Raw genomic sequence first — 18,442 nt, forward strand, 5'->3', positions numbered from 1 at the left:
TCGAAACAAGGCAACTGGCTGTAAAAGCCAGGGATTTTAGGGGTTTCTATCTTTAGTATGACTCCTCCCTGACATAAATAATAACTAGGCGGAAGAAGGTAAATCTAAGGTGAAAGAAAATAGGTTAGTTCATCCACATTTCCAACTTTTCCACATTTTCCCCTAGAATAAATGTTTGCCCAAATTATGATGTAGAAAAAGAAAGATCATCTTCCATGACATTCTGTACAAACTACTTTCCCCCACCAAGCAGACTTGTTTCCTGTTGTGCAGTAATACAAGGGACATTAACAAAAAATAATACATATAGAAGGATAACCCAATCCACTTCTAAGTACCTCATCAGTTCCAGTTCAAAATGAGATCTTTGCTCAACAATGAGATACAAGGAATCATGTTTTGCAGAGCATTTTCATGTCCAGTTTTCTGTTTTTATTTAGATTTTGATGTTGTAACTCTGAATGCTTGTTCCTTATGTCATATGGAAGTGTGCACTTATGTGAATACATATGTATACTTATATTGTACGTTCTTAGTATAAACCAGCTTTCAATTTCCAGTAAAAATATATTTTAAAAATATTTTTTAAAAATGTTTAGATTTTTTTTGCAGAATGTGTGCATTTGTATATGCATTTTTTAACCTATATATATCCACAAGCAGATAAGTAATTTTATTTAATTTTGTTCATTATTTTATCTCCTCATATGCCATTAGCATTTAGTCACAATCCCAACTCCATGTAAAATGGACAAGTTTTATACTTTTGTATGATTCTCTGATCATCAATATGGTTTAGTATAATTTTCTTATCTCTAGTAAATAATATACATCATCTTTAGAAAGATAAATTTTAATTAAAATTCATATTTTCATTCCCTTTCTTTTTGACATTAAGTGAAAACATTGACATTTCAGTGAGTTTGTTGTTGACCATGTTAGATAAATGCCTACATTTCACCACATAAAATTTTGTTCTCTTGAAGAAACCAAGACTTTTCCAGTGTCTAAATGCTTAAATGCTTTGCTGACTACATCCCTTCCATTGTTTCTTGGGTCTGACTGGGACCAGGATAGAGCTGTCTGGAGAATGGTAATTCCACCTGATGACAGCTTCAATGGGTTTGACTTTTATCTTCTTTCCACACTGGCATGAAAACAAACCTATCAAGTGTTTTAACAGAGTTCACTTGAAAAACAAAACCTGGTACTCTTCTGCAGTTGACTTTCTCTTTAGGTCTTTATTTAAGGAAGAGTAAAAGTGTAGCTGAAATAGAAATTTTGAAGCAACTCTACAGAAATTTAGCAGCTATGGTTTAAATTTGTACCCTTTCCCACCCATGAAGAAGTCTAGGATAGACATTTTAAATACAAAATTGGCAGTCAGCTATATGCCTGTTCATTCTGACTCACTGTTAACATACCACTAAAATCTATTTTAATTTCACTGAAAATTATTTTACTTTTCCAGAAGCCACATACTAAGAAATGGAAACTGTTTCTCCTTTTAACTCAGAAACAGTGGTTGCTTGTTTACTTCTTCTTTCTAGGCATAGTGGAAATCATGTTTTAAAAAATCCAAGTAATGCAGATATTTTTGAGTATAATCTTCAATTTTTGCATGTGATTGCGGCTGCAAAGATTGGTGTTGACTGGTGTCAGCAAACAAATTCCCTTCATTGTCACCCTTTTCATTTTGTCTGGTCAATTTTGATTGCAGTCTTTTTGGAAACAGGATTGTTTCTTGTGCTTTACTTTGGGGTCTGCTCGTCTTTAGTGTGAGGCACTTGTATTGTGCGTGCTGGCTTCACCCCTAAGCAAATATGCTAAAAAGTACGTTGTCCCCACAGCTGTTTCCTGGGGAAGAAGGCTGTTCTTTCTTTAGAGATAGAGAAGTGAAGCACCAAAGGCTGAATCTCAGCTTTTCAGAGTGATTTAATCCTACCTTCCACTGGCTTCCATGCCTTAAATATCAACGATAAACTGGGCTTACAGAACCTGAGCAGCTGCCCAGCACTCACTGGTGGCAGGGGAGGGAACTAAACCCAAGTCTCTTGACTAGTATTTTCTCGTAAGAGGAATAACCTCCTTATCTTCTGGCTGGCACTATCTGATGACTAAACATGAGCAAGCCAAATGGGCTGAAATCTGTAACTGAGATTGGGAATGAATGTCTACAAAAGTGATTTTTTATTGTGTTGGGGGGTTTTTAAGAGTGGAAGACATTCTGCAAGAGTAATAATAATAATAGTATTTATTATTATTATTATTATTATTAATAATAATAATAATAACAACAACAACAACTCTAACTGACCCATTTTGTTTGCCCACAGGGGAAGCATTGCATTTGGCCAGAGATTTCGGCTACACCTGTGAAACAGAGTTCCCTGCCAAGGCAGTAGGAGAGCACATTGCCAGACAGCACATGGAACAGAAAGAGCAGACAGCGAGGAAAAAGATGATCCTAGCGACAAAGTAAGAAGGGAGAGGAAGCTAAAAAAGAAACCTGTCTGTCACTTCTCTGTTTTGGATCTGGGGGCTGAGGGAGGGAGGAGTGGGAGTATGGAGCTGGGATTGCGGTGAATGCTATCACAACAGTACTCACTGACAGCAAGTGAGAGCAATCCTCTTTAGAGATGCTGTAAGAGGAACCTTATTTACTGCAATGAGGTTTTGGTGGCTATGTTCTTATTGCCTGCAGTTAAGGAGCCACATAAACCTTCTCAGATGCTTTGGTTTAGATGAAGAGGAGGGGACATTATTACGTGGTGAGATCTATAGGACAGACTGGCTTTGTTTCCTGTTTGCATGTGAGCAGGAGATCTAAGCTTCTACTGAAGTACTAGTTATTGTATGTCCACTGAGGGAAAGTTCGTTTGCAAAGGGACAGACCCTCTGTGGATGGAAATTGCAAGAGTTCCCCTGAAGTCTAAAGTGCTGAAACAATGTACACCGGCAGGAGAGCTTTGCTAATGCCATTAAAGACACACAGAGACACCTGACTTTGCTCTAAACAAGCCACACCTCCCCGGAGCAGTAACATCATGTTAAGACAACATTTCATCTGGCTAATTAACCTTGATGAGGGAGGAATTAACCTTTATGTGCTATGGGAAGCAGGAATAAATAGTCTGTGTGGAACGATGTAGACCTACACTGGGTGTGTGGTATGCCTGGATGAGATAGCCTTAAACATATTCATACTCTTACTGTGCCTACTGCAGTGTTACACAGTGAGGCTGCAGGAGAGCTAAGGACAGAAACCCGAGTTCTCAAACCACCATCCCAATACTGGAAATGTTTGGGAATCATCTAGGCTGGGATATACCCAACAGAGGGGAATCACCCTGTAGCAGGGCAGAAAGCTGAGCATCAACAGGATTGTCCTTTCTATCTCAATGTTCTGCTTTGTCTATTTGTGGGGAACAGGATTCCTGGCTTTGGTATCTTCTTGCATCCAGAGCTCTTCGCCCTGAAGGTGACCCAGAGACAATATGCATTGAAACATCTCAGGCTTGTGAATCCCATGAATACAGCCTGTGATCCTTCCCTGGAGTGTTCAGCAGAGCACCATGTGGCTCAGGGGGCACTTGCCAGTTGTGCAGGTGACAAGGGACCTCACTCATCATGCTCTTAAGTCCTTTGTAGGTTAAAAGTAATAATATAAGTGAAATACAATCTTATTCTTATCTACATCCACACTTGTTTTAAAGGCCCCAGGGGTTTCAGAGACATGAGAATAAACCAGCTGGCAGAGAAGCAGCTCCTCCCTGCAAGTGGTGTCTCCCCATTGCTCTATCGCCCATTAACAATCTGCCCCCCTAACTACAGAAAAGCTGATTGTACTGCTGGGCAGCACAACCTAAACAACAGTGAAGACTGTAAATTGCCCCAGCTGGAGTATTTGCCCCATCTATAAAATGTTACTCAACTGTAATGATACAAATATTTCCTCTTCTTTTCTGGCTCTAGTAAGAAATCACATTACTATGAGTTGTAATTATCAGTGCGAAACTGTTGTGTTCTATCTCCAAAGGCTGTTCCACTGACAGACACATAAGAGTCTCACTACCCTTTCTCACCGCTCCATACTGACTTTCTCACCCTCCTCTGAGTTGGGGAGTCGTGGGCATGCATTACTTCTACCCTCCATGAACTTTGGGCTTGCAGGTGGTTATCCTGCAAATGTAAGGAACAAAATGTCTTTTTTCCTTCTTCCATCAGTTAAAAGCACCAGCAAATTGATCAGAAAGGTCTGTCGATGATACAATGATAGGCCACATCCTGCTGCAGTCAGAGTGCTTGTAAGAGGGACAGATGGGTCAATGTGTGTACTACTACTGCCCTCTCCTGCCTGGAAGCAGAACAGTGATTCACAGACCAACCCCATCCAGGTACTACAGGGCACACAGGTCTATGCCATCGTAATACTAGCATGGTATTTCCCAGCCATCCTTCCATGTGTCTGACAGCAGGTACTCCAGTCATTTGTCAGGAGTTTTAATTATTCACTAGACGTATATAAGTTCAAGGTTTGTCATTTCAGTAATTTCACAGCTGCCCTGCCTCGTGCGCTTGTAGGTTATGACACCAGAAAAAGTGGCATATAGTTATGCTGCCACCAAAAATTACACTGAAATTCCAGGATGGTAAAATCACTTGTTGCAAGCTTTGCCTATTGAAAGAAATGGAGTGCCATTGCCTGTGCGTTACCACTGTCTACTCTGGGACAGAGCTGGCAGCCCATAGAAGTGTGCTTTTGGCAGAACTAGTGAGATCTTCCACATGTGGGGTCTTGAGGAAAAATAAGGGGAAAGAACAAGATTATTTCCACAATTCCTTGTATATAGATGAAACACCATTCTGGGTTCAGACATCCAACCTCAGTGGCTTCATTCAGTTGCCCAAACACAAGCACATACTGCCATTTGAGATGAACTAGGTTATCCAGCTTGGTTACCAGCAGCAGCTCCAGAAGCAAACAGGTCTCTCTTTATCACTGTGTTGTGTCTGTCAGTTATTATGGATGTCTTGAGTACTGCATATCTATGTGTGGGTAAGTAAATAGATCCCTTACAGTCTACAATGCCAGTGTCCAGTAGAAGCTCCCAGTGTTATCAAGGGCATCTATACCTGAGTGGAAGCAGTTCAGCTGCCATGCACAGAACTGTGGCTCATGGGCTAATGAAAACTAAAGACTGATACTTTAGATGCCAATAGCCCTCTTTAACACATGGAGGTCGCTAAATTTGAGGTAACACTTTCTTGACTGCCCTGCTCAACCCTACCTGGCCTGAGGCTATGTTAATAGTAGTACAACGAATGAAATCAGAACTGCTTTCTGCCATGGAACAAACCATATTTGTTGTGTTGAACTACTTGATCTTCCAAAACTACCTCTTGGAAATAGTCCCTCATATTTGTAAACTCAAGGTCTGCCTAGGACAGTACCATTTGATGCAACAAGGTGGTACCATGCCCTGTTCTAACAATTTGATGGTCTAGACAATGAAGAATCTGAGACTTATCCGACAATTATTATGGGAAGAAGAGATGATTGGGCTGTGTTGCCAGTATACAGCGCTGAACACAAGTGACAGCAAGGGCAGGATGGACGTGAAGCAAGCTTTGGTTGAGAGCTGAAAGGATAAGAAAGGGGTAAAGTCTCACAGGGAACAGTCATTCTCATACTAGTCTCGTTCTCTGCATTCATCTCCTTTGACTGCGTAGATGATTTTCTGGGCATTCCAGAGCAAGATGCCTTAAAAAACCAAAAGACTGAATTATCATAATTCTGGCCAAAGGGTGCTGATATTGACCTGTTAACCCTAGACCTATTAGCCCTGTTGGCCTGTTAACCTTTAGAAAGGCTTCAGGACATGTCTATGCAATCCACACAGAAAAAAAAAAAAAGAAAAAAAAAACAAAAGCTGGGACCTGGTTTTAGAGGATCTTTAAACATGAGTTATCTCACCTTGCAGAAGTGTGGGTGACCCTGAATGGCTTTACAACAGGGGACAGAACCTCATCAATTTGCAGCTAGGACAGATGCAGAACTGCTGAAGGCCACATCAATAATTCCACTTGATGGAGATGCAGGTTGTCCTACAGGAAACATCACAGAGTATCGCAGCACAAGGCCTCCCGCATGAGAGAGGGACAGGTACCCATATTTACGCAGACCAAAACAGAATAGTGTGAATAAGGATTTTATTGTGGCGTTTCTTACAGCCAGTACAGAATAATCCACCTCTGGCTCATGTCACTATGTGCTCAATTTGCTACTTTTCTGAAAAGCAGCTCTGAGACTGGACACACAGAACCTTCTGAACATCTCTGATACCTGATCTTTGGATGCCTGGCAACTCTGCCACACTTGGACAGACTCAAGGACACACATTTGCCCCTCGTACTCTTCACAAGGTATTCACTTTGGCCACTGCAAGCAATAGGATCATGGACTAGAGGGGCTCTTGTTCTGATCCAGTACCGAATTTTTTGTCTTTTCCTGATCAGGTACTGGAACATCTGACCATATATGACAAATCGTTAGGTGCCTCCCTTGCAGGAGTGACCAGGACTCTTTTTTTTCTATTATTATTAATCCATGGCCCCTAAGACAGCATAACCATCTTTCTTTGCTTTCTCAAAGTCACAGTCCAACTCAACAAATAACTGTCAGCCCCCTCCCTGTCACTACCCCAGGTGATGTTTTATTGGTAGTAGAGGCTCTGAGACACCACTTTGCCTAGAAATCCCCTTGAAAAAAGTAGGTTACTGCCTTTTACAGGTTTTCATGTATAATAAAAAAGTTTTTTCTTTTCTTTCAATCTGCCAACACTCAGTAAAGACTTTTGACATGTGAAAATAGAAGGGAACTTAATTGCACACTTGGTTCTGACACTTTCCTTTGTCAAAATATAAGAACTTTTAAGATGAACTTTTTCAACAGGTAGAAAGTAGAGGTTGGAGGAAGGAGAGAAGAGCCGCGCTGACAGGGCCGACTGGGGATAGTAGATTGTTTAGAAGCCAAAATGACTGACTGTTTTCAGTTGTTGAAAGGAACTGTTTTTCCTCTAAGGACCTGATTCATTAAAACTGTATGCTGCATTTACATACATTTCTGCTGAATACCTCTCTTTGCCTGAAAGGCTAAGACGATGCTGTCTTTTCAAGCAGTCGGTGTCTAGGTCCATACGGATGACAAGCGTTTACAGAAATCAGGCTTGGATGAAGTCCAGTAGCACAGCAGGAAATAGTTTTCTGCATCTCCTCTCCTCCTAGTCAGGAGAGGAGTCAGGAGAGAGATGTGGTATCCAGTCTGTGTTCAAAACGTGCAGAACAGTGATATATTGAAGGGTAAAAACAGGTTAATGTAGTTTCCTCTCTTGTAACTGGGCAATGGAGGGACCTTCTAAAGACCAAGAAGCTGAGTTTACCCATTTATTTTCTATTATGCCCCCATCCCAAAGGACAACAGTTACAAGGTGATAATGAAGTACTTGAACTATATCTAGGACTAGATGTGCAAAGAGTCTTCTAACAGAAATCATGCATCACAGAGATGCTCTTTAGTATTTGAAACTGTGCCCAGGCACAGTAGTTGGTTCTATGCTAACAAAGTAAAGCATTCACATGTTGAGTCATCACATTACAATTGTCTATATTATTAAAACATTAGAATGGCTCCTTGAACTCTCTCAAATATCTTTTGTGCATGTTCTGGGAGTTAGCCCATGCCAGGGTCCATTCTCAGGAAGCATCCCTGTTTAGGAGGCTAGAAGAGCATACATATATGAGCCTTTCAGATGGGGACAACCGGCATGAGGGTGTAAGAGTGATCCCTGGCACTGCTCACTTTACGATGTGGCACTGTTTACTAGGTTACATGTAGTCACTGTGACCAGTATTAGGCCAACCCAACTGAGTCTCAGGCTAGTATCAGGCAACCAAACTGAGTGTCCTGATCATCTAGTGGGCATCAGGCCCTCCTGACCCCACATTAAGTGCCCATTCTTCTAATACAGTCAAAGGACAATGGTATGCTCATTTGGAAAACTCCTGAGAGAGAGATCCAGACACCTCTCCTTTTTTTTTTTTTAATTAGCTGTATCGTAAACTGATGTAAGTGGTGTCTCTATTCATCCATGGTCCAGAGAGTACTCTTCTGAGGGCATGCACTAAATGGAGCCAGTTTGGTTTCTTTAAAAAATCCCATACTGGTAGAACATTCCTGGACTAATTGCAAATTAGCCCAAATCAACAATATCACAAGAAAGAAAAAAAAAACAACTTATTTTCAGGTCTCTCTTAGTGTTAGATCCCATGTAGAGTTATGCTAGGGGATGTTTTTAATCCCCAGTGCCAAGGCATCCAGAGAAGCAGAGGGAGAGGAAAGACAGCAGGACCATCAAAGAAGTTGTGTTACTACGCTGGTGGGAGATCAGGTAAAGCAAAGCCTGAGTTCCCATTGCAAGGTGCTGAACTGGGGTCCCAGGTCCTACCTGCTGAAAGTGTGTTGCCCAGGAAACCATCATCGAGAAAAATGTGGAGATGATGGGATTTGCCTCACTTGCCTCTCTGTTGTGTAGGCACTGACAGCTGAGTGAGTCACTGAGCTCCTCCTACAGTCACTGGAGAGAAAGAGGCACTGTTAGGATGCAAGTCCTCTAGACTGCTATAGACATGTACTTTAGGCTGCCTTATGCATGGTAGAAATGTAAAAGAGTTTAATGAATATTTCAATAAGAAATTTAAATAGTTGCTACTGGAATGAATTCTCACTCTGGGCAGACCTGTGGGAGAGGTCTCAGTTGAGGATCCACCAGTTCTTCTGCCCCAGACTCTACAAGGAAGCAGAGTATGGACACACATGGAAACTAAGAGAGCAAAGATAGCGTTTTCCTTCACAACTCCTAATGCTCCATTTGTCTTACTAGCTGGGGGTCAAGAAGGCAAGGCCAAAATGGCCAGGACTTTTACTTGCAGATAAACCAGTGCACACAAGTAAATGTAGAAGTAGTGGTGTATTTACACAAAGTTTTCAGGCATGTCCCAATGCTAGTTCATCATCTTCTTTAACTGTAACCCTTGCTTCAAATGTAGGTGAGCTAAGCCAGACTTAATACTGCCAAACTGGGTCCAATTCAGGAGAGAAATCACATTTTAGAAGGTCAATGTTAATATGGTTCCAGAGGGGAACTATTCCTGTTCAGGAGATTCCGTATGTTGTTGGCTCTGAGAATTTGGGGCTGGGAGGCAAGAGGGAGATTCATTTGCTTTTAATTTGTTTCACAATGCTTCTGCCCAACATTTCTGTTATGAATGAAATCACTCAGAACAAGGTGACAGTATCATGGGAATCAGCTTTATGGAAAGGATTACACCCATCTTACTTAAGGATTTTCACTTTCCTTTTAGACAAATATGTAAAGAATTCCAAGACCTTCTAAGTCAAGACAGATCACCCCTCGGATCCTCCAGACCAACTCCAATATTAGACCTCGACATCCAGAGACATTTAACACATTTCAGGTATGATTTTGAAAGAGGAACAATTAACTAAAATCCATAATTTTGATAAAAACTACATATGGCTTTATAATGGTATTTTTTTCCCTTACCTAGAAGACTATAATGTCCATAATCTCTCTGTTATCTGTGCCTATTAAAAACACATTTTGTCCAGTAATGCAGTTTAGGGTAGTTGTGTTCACCCTGCCTTTAGGACCACAGTCTGAGTTTGAGTAATTGCCTACTTCTGCTGGCCAAATGTCTGCATCTGGGCAGAAAGTTGCCTTGCTCTAGATGTGAGCCAAATCACAAAGCAACCAATGAAGTGGATTATTCAGAAATATAGAAACTCAAGTTCGGAACCAAAATGACAGTACTGATGAATCAAAAAAACAATAAAAGGAGGAACAGTTAGGTTGCATCCTTACCGGTAACTAAATGGTTCCAGAGCCTCCTCTATACTACTGAGACCAATTGACATCATCTTAACATGATCATACTATTAACTCTTTTGCCTTCAAAGAAGACTGGCCTCAAAACAGACTACCTACTGGAACAGTCTCACTGCAGCCATTCCTGAGCAACACCCTGGAAAGGTCTGAGAGAATGCAAGCTATCTCAGATGAAAAAGCCTGAGACTGTTAATATATTTAGACTCAGTTCCTGGGCCCATGCCCTAGCAATATTTAATCTACTGGTGTAGACAGCTTAAGAAGCTGTTATGAAGACAAGGACCCGTGGTACCTCCATGCCAAGTCCAAACTTCATCAGAATTTTATCCAAGTTATGGATAAAAACACATAGACAGTTTGGGATCAGAAATATTTATTATCCCAGGACTTGCTGTACAATTTCATATTTTTGCTTTAGGCTATGTGCTACATACAGTCAAGAGTGAGATTGAAACTTCCAGAGGGCCACTTTGAAACAGTGGGGTTGTCTAAGGTATTTCTCAAAGATAAGTGTCAGGAAACACCCTAGAGGTGCTCCTGTCTTTGCTCAGACCATAGAGGGGAATACATGACCAGCCGAGGCTACAGATTTTTGTACTTTTCTAGCCATTAGCTGAAAAAATCAACATGTAAAGAACTGTTTCAAAGAGTTGGTTACAGACCAAGGAGGTTTGTTAGTCCTATAAAGCCTTAAAGTGGTGATGCATATTCTTTAGCCCCGCCAGCTAAGACACTCTTCATTCATTGGCTGGATAGAATACTTTTGTGCCCTAACATCTTTTATTTGTTAAGATTCTGATAGGGCATGAAGTGTCTATCAGCCAGATGCGGGTGTGGCACCTAATATTTAGCCCCTCAGACTTTGAATAGAACCCAAAATACCCACCATTACACCTCTTCCATTTGTCTGTTGGGGGAGTAGGGAGAGGCAAGGATAATGCCTGGTCCACAACTGCATACATTCCTGTATGTTTACAGGACTTCCTACATGTGTAGGATGTGTACATTCCTACATGCTTACACATACCTGTGTGCATCCTAGGCATACACAAACACATCTAGACAACACCGCTTCTATTCTCATACAGTGATGTGCACACACATATGCATAGCACCTACTTTCCCTTACATACACACTCCAAAATGCCTAACTAGACATACATACCAAGGAAGACATACTTATTTATACAAGATAGTCATAGGAGGATTTTAATGGGCTACCTAGGCTTGTGGAAAAATAGATAATTCCCCATTACATGCATGCAAAGTAAACGTGATACAAGGTAGTAAATCTCCAAGGATTCCTGTGTTTAAAGAAGGAATAGCAGTCAGGATAAAATGCTGAAGGCTTCAGCTACAAAAGCTGTCAACTGGTACAGCTCCCAATCTTCTTTCTCTGCTTTACTTCAGTAGGTTGGAGCACAAAGCTTCCGTAGGCAGCTCCTGGATCATTCAGCGCTCTCTTTCATGTCTGCTGTAGGCAATAAGTGTTGGACGGAAGATGGACAGTTAGAAGAGCATAGGTCTTGATCCTACACAGATGCCTCCCTGGGCTTAAATCAGGCAGCCTTGTCTGATGTCTGTGCTTGGGGAATGATGAGTATTGCCAGACCCAGAGGCTGAGCTGAGACCATATTCCTTTTCTGCCTATTGCAGAGAAGTTGAGGTCAGATCCAGCTTCTGACCCAGACTTCTAACTCTACTCATCTACATGTAGGTGCCTTAATTTCAGCCAGGTGTGTATCTTCTGCTGTAGTCTCTAGGGATCTCGTCTGTATAGCCCATGAAATCTGCATTACAATTAAGCAGGCCTAACAAAGAAATCTACATTAGTGTGACTTGAATTTCTCCTTAAACTCCATTGGCTGAACAATCTGGTCTAGATCTCCAGCTGAACGGGAGCTTAGCCAACCACTACACACCAGACACTTATATTTTAAATAGCTAAATCTAGCATAGGCAAAAAAAAAAAATCATTATTCTCATCCCCTAAATCTGTCAGCCTTCACAGCTAGGTCATCTGAACCACTCCTACCACTACTTGATTAAATATCACAGAAGACACTTAAGTCTGTCTCAGATGCCAGAGAAGATGCAAGAATGCATCTCACCATGTTTTCCAGGAGCATTACGTATTTTCTGAGTCAAGTTTTCAACACAGACTGCTTCTGACTGATCATTTGGTTTATCTGGCTTTCTCTGAGTGATGATCCTCAGACTGAATTAATCTCTCGCACACGAAATTCGCACCTGATCAGTTGGGGTTGAGAGAAAAGGAAGAAATTCTTGGTACCCCAACACACAGAGAAAGTCCTTGTCATCCAGGAGCAACACGCTCACTGCTGTTTGAGGCATAGCACAGCCTCTTACTGGTCACAAGCACAAATAGATGCTTGTCATTATACATCAGTTGGAAATTATTTCATAAAAAAGGTGTTGAAAACATCCACCTAACATAAAGCCCACACCTAACACTAAGAATTCAAATATTCAAAGTACATAGGTCTCACCTAAGATGAGAATTCCATAAGAGCAGGTTGTCCTTGTCTATTACAGTGAAATAAACACAATTACAGTGTATCTATATCTATAGATAAAGAGATTTGCAACTGTATGCCAGAGATGGATTTGACTTTCATACCATAGTCATTCTCTGAAGACATCTACAATAGTCAGAGTCTAAAATCTGACTGTCTTAATAAGTGGCTGGTCCTGATTATACACATGAAATTAATGTTATTTATGAGCAAAATGCCCAAGAGCTGTTAGTGTTCTACAAATAAGTCTTGCAGAAGAGACACAAACCTGAAGCAGTGAATCCATATAGTCAACAAAGATTTTATAAAATGTTTTTTCAATGGTGAAATTTTCATCTTCATTTTCATCTGTATTCCAGAACTGTGAGCTTTCTCACGATAAATTCTCTGTCTCTACGCTGTATAAATCTCTAGATCAAGATGGAGCCAAGATATTACATTTGGCAAGGACAAGCCATAATTTTTCACTGGAATCGCTGACAAGGTTTCGTGAATGTTTTTAGCATAGATATAGCATGTTTTTCAACCATCAGCCAATATGAGCTGATTTTTGATCATGGGAAATCTCATATAGTTTCATACGGATTTAATATAACAGGTAGAGGTTCGAAAATCCTACCTTGCGAACCATAACCAAGGCAGCAAAGAAACCATGAGATGGAAGGTTGGTATTTTATACATACATATATATATATGCTTATGCCATATGATGTCAAAAAGTCAAAGAGATTTTTATGACCAGAAAAATTCAGAAGAATCACACAAATCTCTATTATTAGAATAAATTCTAAGATAATGAAAGACTTTTTCAAGAGCTATAATATCTGATACCTACAGCAGAATCCATCCTCCATTACACTGGGGTAAAAGGGAGTTTTCTTTAGGAATAAATTGCCCTACTGCTGCTAAGTGTAGTGTTATGTGCTCCACTTGCTTGCGATGTTGCTTGCTCAACGTTAATAATTAAGACCGCAGTTCGCAGACTGGCATAAGTCAGATTGAAGCAGTGTTTCCCGTTTCCGCTGTTTTAAATCTTCAAGCTCACCCTTCTCTCTGAAGTTTTTCCACTAAGTCCCAGTTCATCAAGATCTGTAAACGTGTCCAACCTGAAGTACAGGATAGTCCCCATGAAGGGATCAGAATTGCTAGGTTTGCTCAAACTCCAAATTCAAAGTTCATACAAAACATAAAACAAGGGAAATCTTCAAAGGAGCTGCCAGTGAACCTAAAAACTGCTGAGTTTTGCACAATTTTACCAGCTACGCAAAAAAACAGAGGCACTTCTACACCCTGGGTACAGCCATGTTTGTGCAGCTGATCTCAGAGATGTCTATCTGACCTGAATTCAGAAAACTCAGTGCTGCAGGAAGAATGAGTTCCCAATGTTGTTTGACCATGAACAGACAATTCTGTAGACCCTTATTCATAGTAACAATTATTGTGACCTGCTTGAGCCAGCATAGTATCATGTATGTTTTCTTCAAGATTTCTCCCTTTTCAATGCATTTTTGAGTATCTTACTGCAAAGAAGTTATACTGTTATTAGTAAATAAAAGTAGTGCCAGGGCACAGGCAGGTGTTTACTGCCTGTGCTGCTTTTGAACCACCAGGCTCCCTGGGTTTTTGTTCCCCTGTCTAACTACCACTGTCCCAAATTATTCCTGGGCACAGTGGCACATATATATTACTAATATATATGTAGCCTGAGAATTCAGGGAAGCACCAGCCCTTATCACATCCCAGTTACATGCCTTACCTGTGCCATAAATAATGTACTAAGACTTAGAGAAGCCCAGACTTCTCAGGGGTGAATCATAAGCCACTGACCTTGTGGGGTAGGTGTTGGGGCAGCTCAGATTTCTAAGTATATATGTAAATGTAGGTTCAAGAAGAGGTGATATGTTGTAGGGTTACCCAAGCTGTCCTTCAGCTCTTCCTTGCTTCCTTCATGATAAATACAGAGAAGCAAGTGGAATAATCCTGTGCGTTGTATCTGACCTGAAAGCCACCACTTCAGCTACCTTGTCCCCAGTTTCTGAAGACAGAATCAGCATTAAGCAACAGGACAAACAAGGAAACTCTGGAAAAAGCCAGTTCAGCTACTAAATGCTGAGATTTATTTTTGTGCAGACACATGAGTGTCTCTTTGTTGTCCTCTAAAGGATGATCTGTGTAAATGCATTTATGAGTCCACTACAGTAGAGAACAAAGTCAGCACACCACTACTTGAAAAGAACACAAAAGTTTTTATAACTTTAATGAGAGGAAACTATTTATCTCACTCTTTGCTTTCAAAATGGAATGAGTATCAGGAAAGGTGGGGGGGGAGAGAGAATATTTAGTTAGGGTTTTTTTTAAATGCCTTCTATTATTTATAATTAAGATATTCTTCTCCCCAGAACCCCACAGAATCATGTGAGACACTTGTGTAAATGAGCATATGTCTGTGTATGCAAGAAGGAAAAGCTAGTTTTTTAATTTCTCCTGAAACTAAAACCATTTTCAAATCCCACTGATGGCAGTAAAGCTGAGATTTCATCTTTATTTTTTTTCAGAACAGAAAGGTTGTACAAATCTCTGTTTGCACCGTAAATTTTTTTGTATTTGAATTCAGATCAGGTAAAAGAGACAAGTTTCATGGTCAGTGTAACTGAGAGACAGCTCTCAATTATCCAAGATGATAGGAGGGGAAAAAGCGGGTTGACGTATTTAGAGAAAGCAAAGAGTGAACAAAACATGTATATAAGGCTTTGAAAGTAATTCACTTGAGAAAATGAAGAATAACTCACTTTAGAAAATGGTGAAGCAGGGCAATCATGACCTATGTAGAGACACAAGAGCTCTGAGACGCACGCTCAGAGACCATATGGTGCAGGTAGTTGTGATGGGAGATGGTGAAGCCTTGGCCGACCCCCAGTACCTATAATCCTACCACTAATTTAGCAGAGATGAATGTAGTGGCTTCTGCATTAAACCAAGGCTAGAGTTCTGGATCTAGGATCCTGCTTTATTAATTTCACACTTAAATCTGTATCAAAGCAGCCTTCAGTCTGAGGAACAGAATTTAGGACAACCTTCCAACTGGACCAAATATCCCAAACACTAAATCAGTGTATTTTCTTGATTTTAGACCCTATTTCTCTCCCATTGAATGGAGACAGTGTGTGTCTGCTTCTCTCTTCCAGTCTACTGTTCTATCTGAGCTTCCCACAGATTCAGCCAGGAACCTGAAAGTCACACTGACATGACTCTTCTTGTCTTTGCCTTCATAACTTACTTTCACATCAGAATAGCTTTGAACTTTTTTAATTTTTGGCAGAATTCTTTTTTAGCTCCCCCAAATCTCATGAAAACTAGAGTTACCGGAAAACCCACCAAAACCGACTTACATTCTGTGCTGGGAAGCTAAAAAAACATGACACAAAAAGCTTACAATGAGAACAGTTTCTGAGATTATACTTATGAGATCTGTGTGTGTTTCTTGGTTTACACATACAGACTCACTGACGTCATTAGGCAGACTTTTAATCTCACTTTCTTCATTTGTAAAATTGGATATAGGCATACCTCCTAGTCTGCTTTTGGGATGCTTGTGTCTGTAAGAATCTGTAGTGTTTGGAAAGTTTAGATATCCTACCCATGTCATCCATCATATAGGGAAAGACAAATAGCCACTGATTACAGAAGTTGTATTTAATGCTTTAACTTCAAGGTTATAATTCATTATGATACAAAATCACATCCGGATCTACCTTATATATAAAAGATAAAGACAGCAAAACAGCAAAGCAAAAGCGACTGCCTTGCAGGTGGCTCTTCTTTCAGTGCAGAGACCTTATAAAACCAGGCAAAAAATAATCAGCTCAGAATACTAAAGCTAGATAATGAAAGCAATCAGCATCCTCACAAATTATTCTGTGTTTTGCCTCGCCATCCAGCTGATACAAAATACTCTTCCTGTGAAACTGTTTGAGACGGGAGTTTAGTCATTTAGTGAGTCTCTGAGCCTGGAGCTGTCAGCCTCCTACGAGTGCCTGGCATCACACTGACAAGGTGACACAAAAAGCGACAGGCAAGAAACCAGAGGCTCAGACTTTGGGAGCAGCGAGAAAGTAACATCCTTCTTTCTGAAGGGTAAAAGGGAGCAATGAAATGGGTTTTGAAGCTCAATGTGTTTTTTAAATTGTAACAAAGAGGCAGCCCAAAGACTTACTGGTGGGTTGCCTTTACAGATGTGCTTAGTCTCCTCCTTGTTCTCTAGTTTTTACGCTTCTTTGCTTATCAGGAGAGAGAGCAGCTGCTGTCATAATTCCAGTCATCTTGATTAGCAGCAGCAGCCTTCTGTTTGGCTGCATGGACTGGAAGAAGCCTGGTGTACAACGAAGTTTGTGGTGAAACACCTCTGGTGCCCTCTAGAGTTCCTTGATTTCCATGATCTCTCTCAATCTGGCTTTAGATTCAGCTGGCTGAGAGGGACAACACTGATTCCTAGTGCTGAGTAATCAACCAATTTTTCCTTTCTTTTTTTTTCCTTTTTTTTTTCTTTTTTTTTTTTTCTTTCTTTTCCACTTCCTCTTGGATTTTTATCTCATTCCCTTTCCCAGGGATTCCCTCTTTGATCTTTCTATAGCAAGGATTCAATCACCTTCTCCTACTCTGCTCATGACCAAAATCCTTTTGGAAATGTGTGAATTTCTGAAATTGCCAATGATTTTTATCATTTGCCTTATGACACCTTATTCCCTTAAAGCCACAATTTATGGAGTCAGGAGAACAGATGAGAACCTAATTTCTTTTCTTTATCCTCTTCATTAATGAATAAGATCCATGATTATCAAGGTAAAGGCAAATATACATTCATCAAAGATGGAAAAAAGCTTGAGGGGCTTGATTTGTTTTTTGACCCAGCATTTAGGATTTCTTAAAGAATTTAAGGCACCCTCGTGTTTCCCCACACACACACACCAAAAAAAAAAAAAAAAGGAATGCCATCTCCTCACTTCTAAATTATTAGATTACAAAGTTGCATTGACTCTTGTCATCAGCACACCTCTTGGTCTTTCTCATTTGAGGAGGGCAATGGGGTTTCTCAGCTACATTAGCTTTCTCACTGGAAAAAGTCTTTGCATGGTTGCAAGTTGGATGAATCTCATTCATTTCTCTGCCTTCCCGTAGGACAGAGATGTGTCCGTTGACTAAGTGAAAGGAGACACTGAAGGAGCTGATGGTTGTGTGAGGGACATGTTCACTCTTTCAAAAGTAGCCAGTCAGCTTGGATCTGTGGTTTCATTGGTGTATTTGGCTCCACAGGTAGTAGTAGGTAGCAAAGCTACTTTTCATCCACAATTAAACAGAAGTTTGTACATCCTTTTCTCATTCAAAACCAGAAAGTCATAGCATTATCCAGTATTTTAGTTATAGATTTAGATATGATGTGCTATGCTGGAAACATTTCCTGGCAAATGTCCAAGGGCTTCTGTGAAACCTTGAAATCAACAGAAACACCTCAAAGTCAGTATAGGTATCTCTAACTTAGGATGTTACTTGTATCAGTGAAGAGATTCAAATCTTTTCCCATTTCCTTTACAGCCATCAAAATCTTTATCAGATATTATTTGTCATCTGCCATGTGTTGTTAAATTTGAATAATCATGAAGTGGTTTTCATGTTCAAAGTTCTGAGAAAGTCTGACCAATAAGTTCAACCTTGCTTTTTCTACATTATTATTGTTTTCAAGCATTTATTTATTTTAAATGAGGGCTTAAACATTCAGTGCAGATGGGCTCTTCCTTCCCACTGAGAGGGAATCTGTTTCTTTTGCCTTGTGTCGGAGTTTCACCAGCCTGGGGTATGGAGGAGTCCTTGAGGTAGTTGCCAAACGAGAGTCCAAGCCTTCAGGCACACTTGGATCTTTTCACTTTTAAGTAAGGCCATCAT

The 18,442-nt window shown here is 40.4% G+C and overlaps 1 protein-coding gene across 1 annotated transcript in view; it reads left to right on the forward strand.

Annotated features, from left to right (window-relative positions):
• The window catches only part of TFAP2D (transcription factor AP-2 delta), a 46,660-nt gene that overhangs the window by 23,632 nt on the left and 4,586 nt on the right, over positions 1-18,442 (forward strand). Inside the window, exons 6-7 of the mRNA XM_074153733.1 lie at positions 2,337-2,478; positions 9,424-9,537. Coding sequence (XP_074009834.1) covers positions 2,337-2,478; positions 9,424-9,537 — 256 coding nt within the window. The remainder of the gene's footprint in view (positions 1-2,336; positions 2,479-9,423; positions 9,538-18,442) is intronic.

The sequence above is a fragment of the Numenius arquata genome, chromosome 9 (assembly GCF_964106895.1).
Source record: "Numenius arquata chromosome 9, bNumArq3.hap1.1, whole genome shotgun sequence".
Lineage (NCBI taxonomy): Eukaryota > Metazoa > Chordata > Aves > Charadriiformes > Scolopacidae > Numenius > Numenius arquata.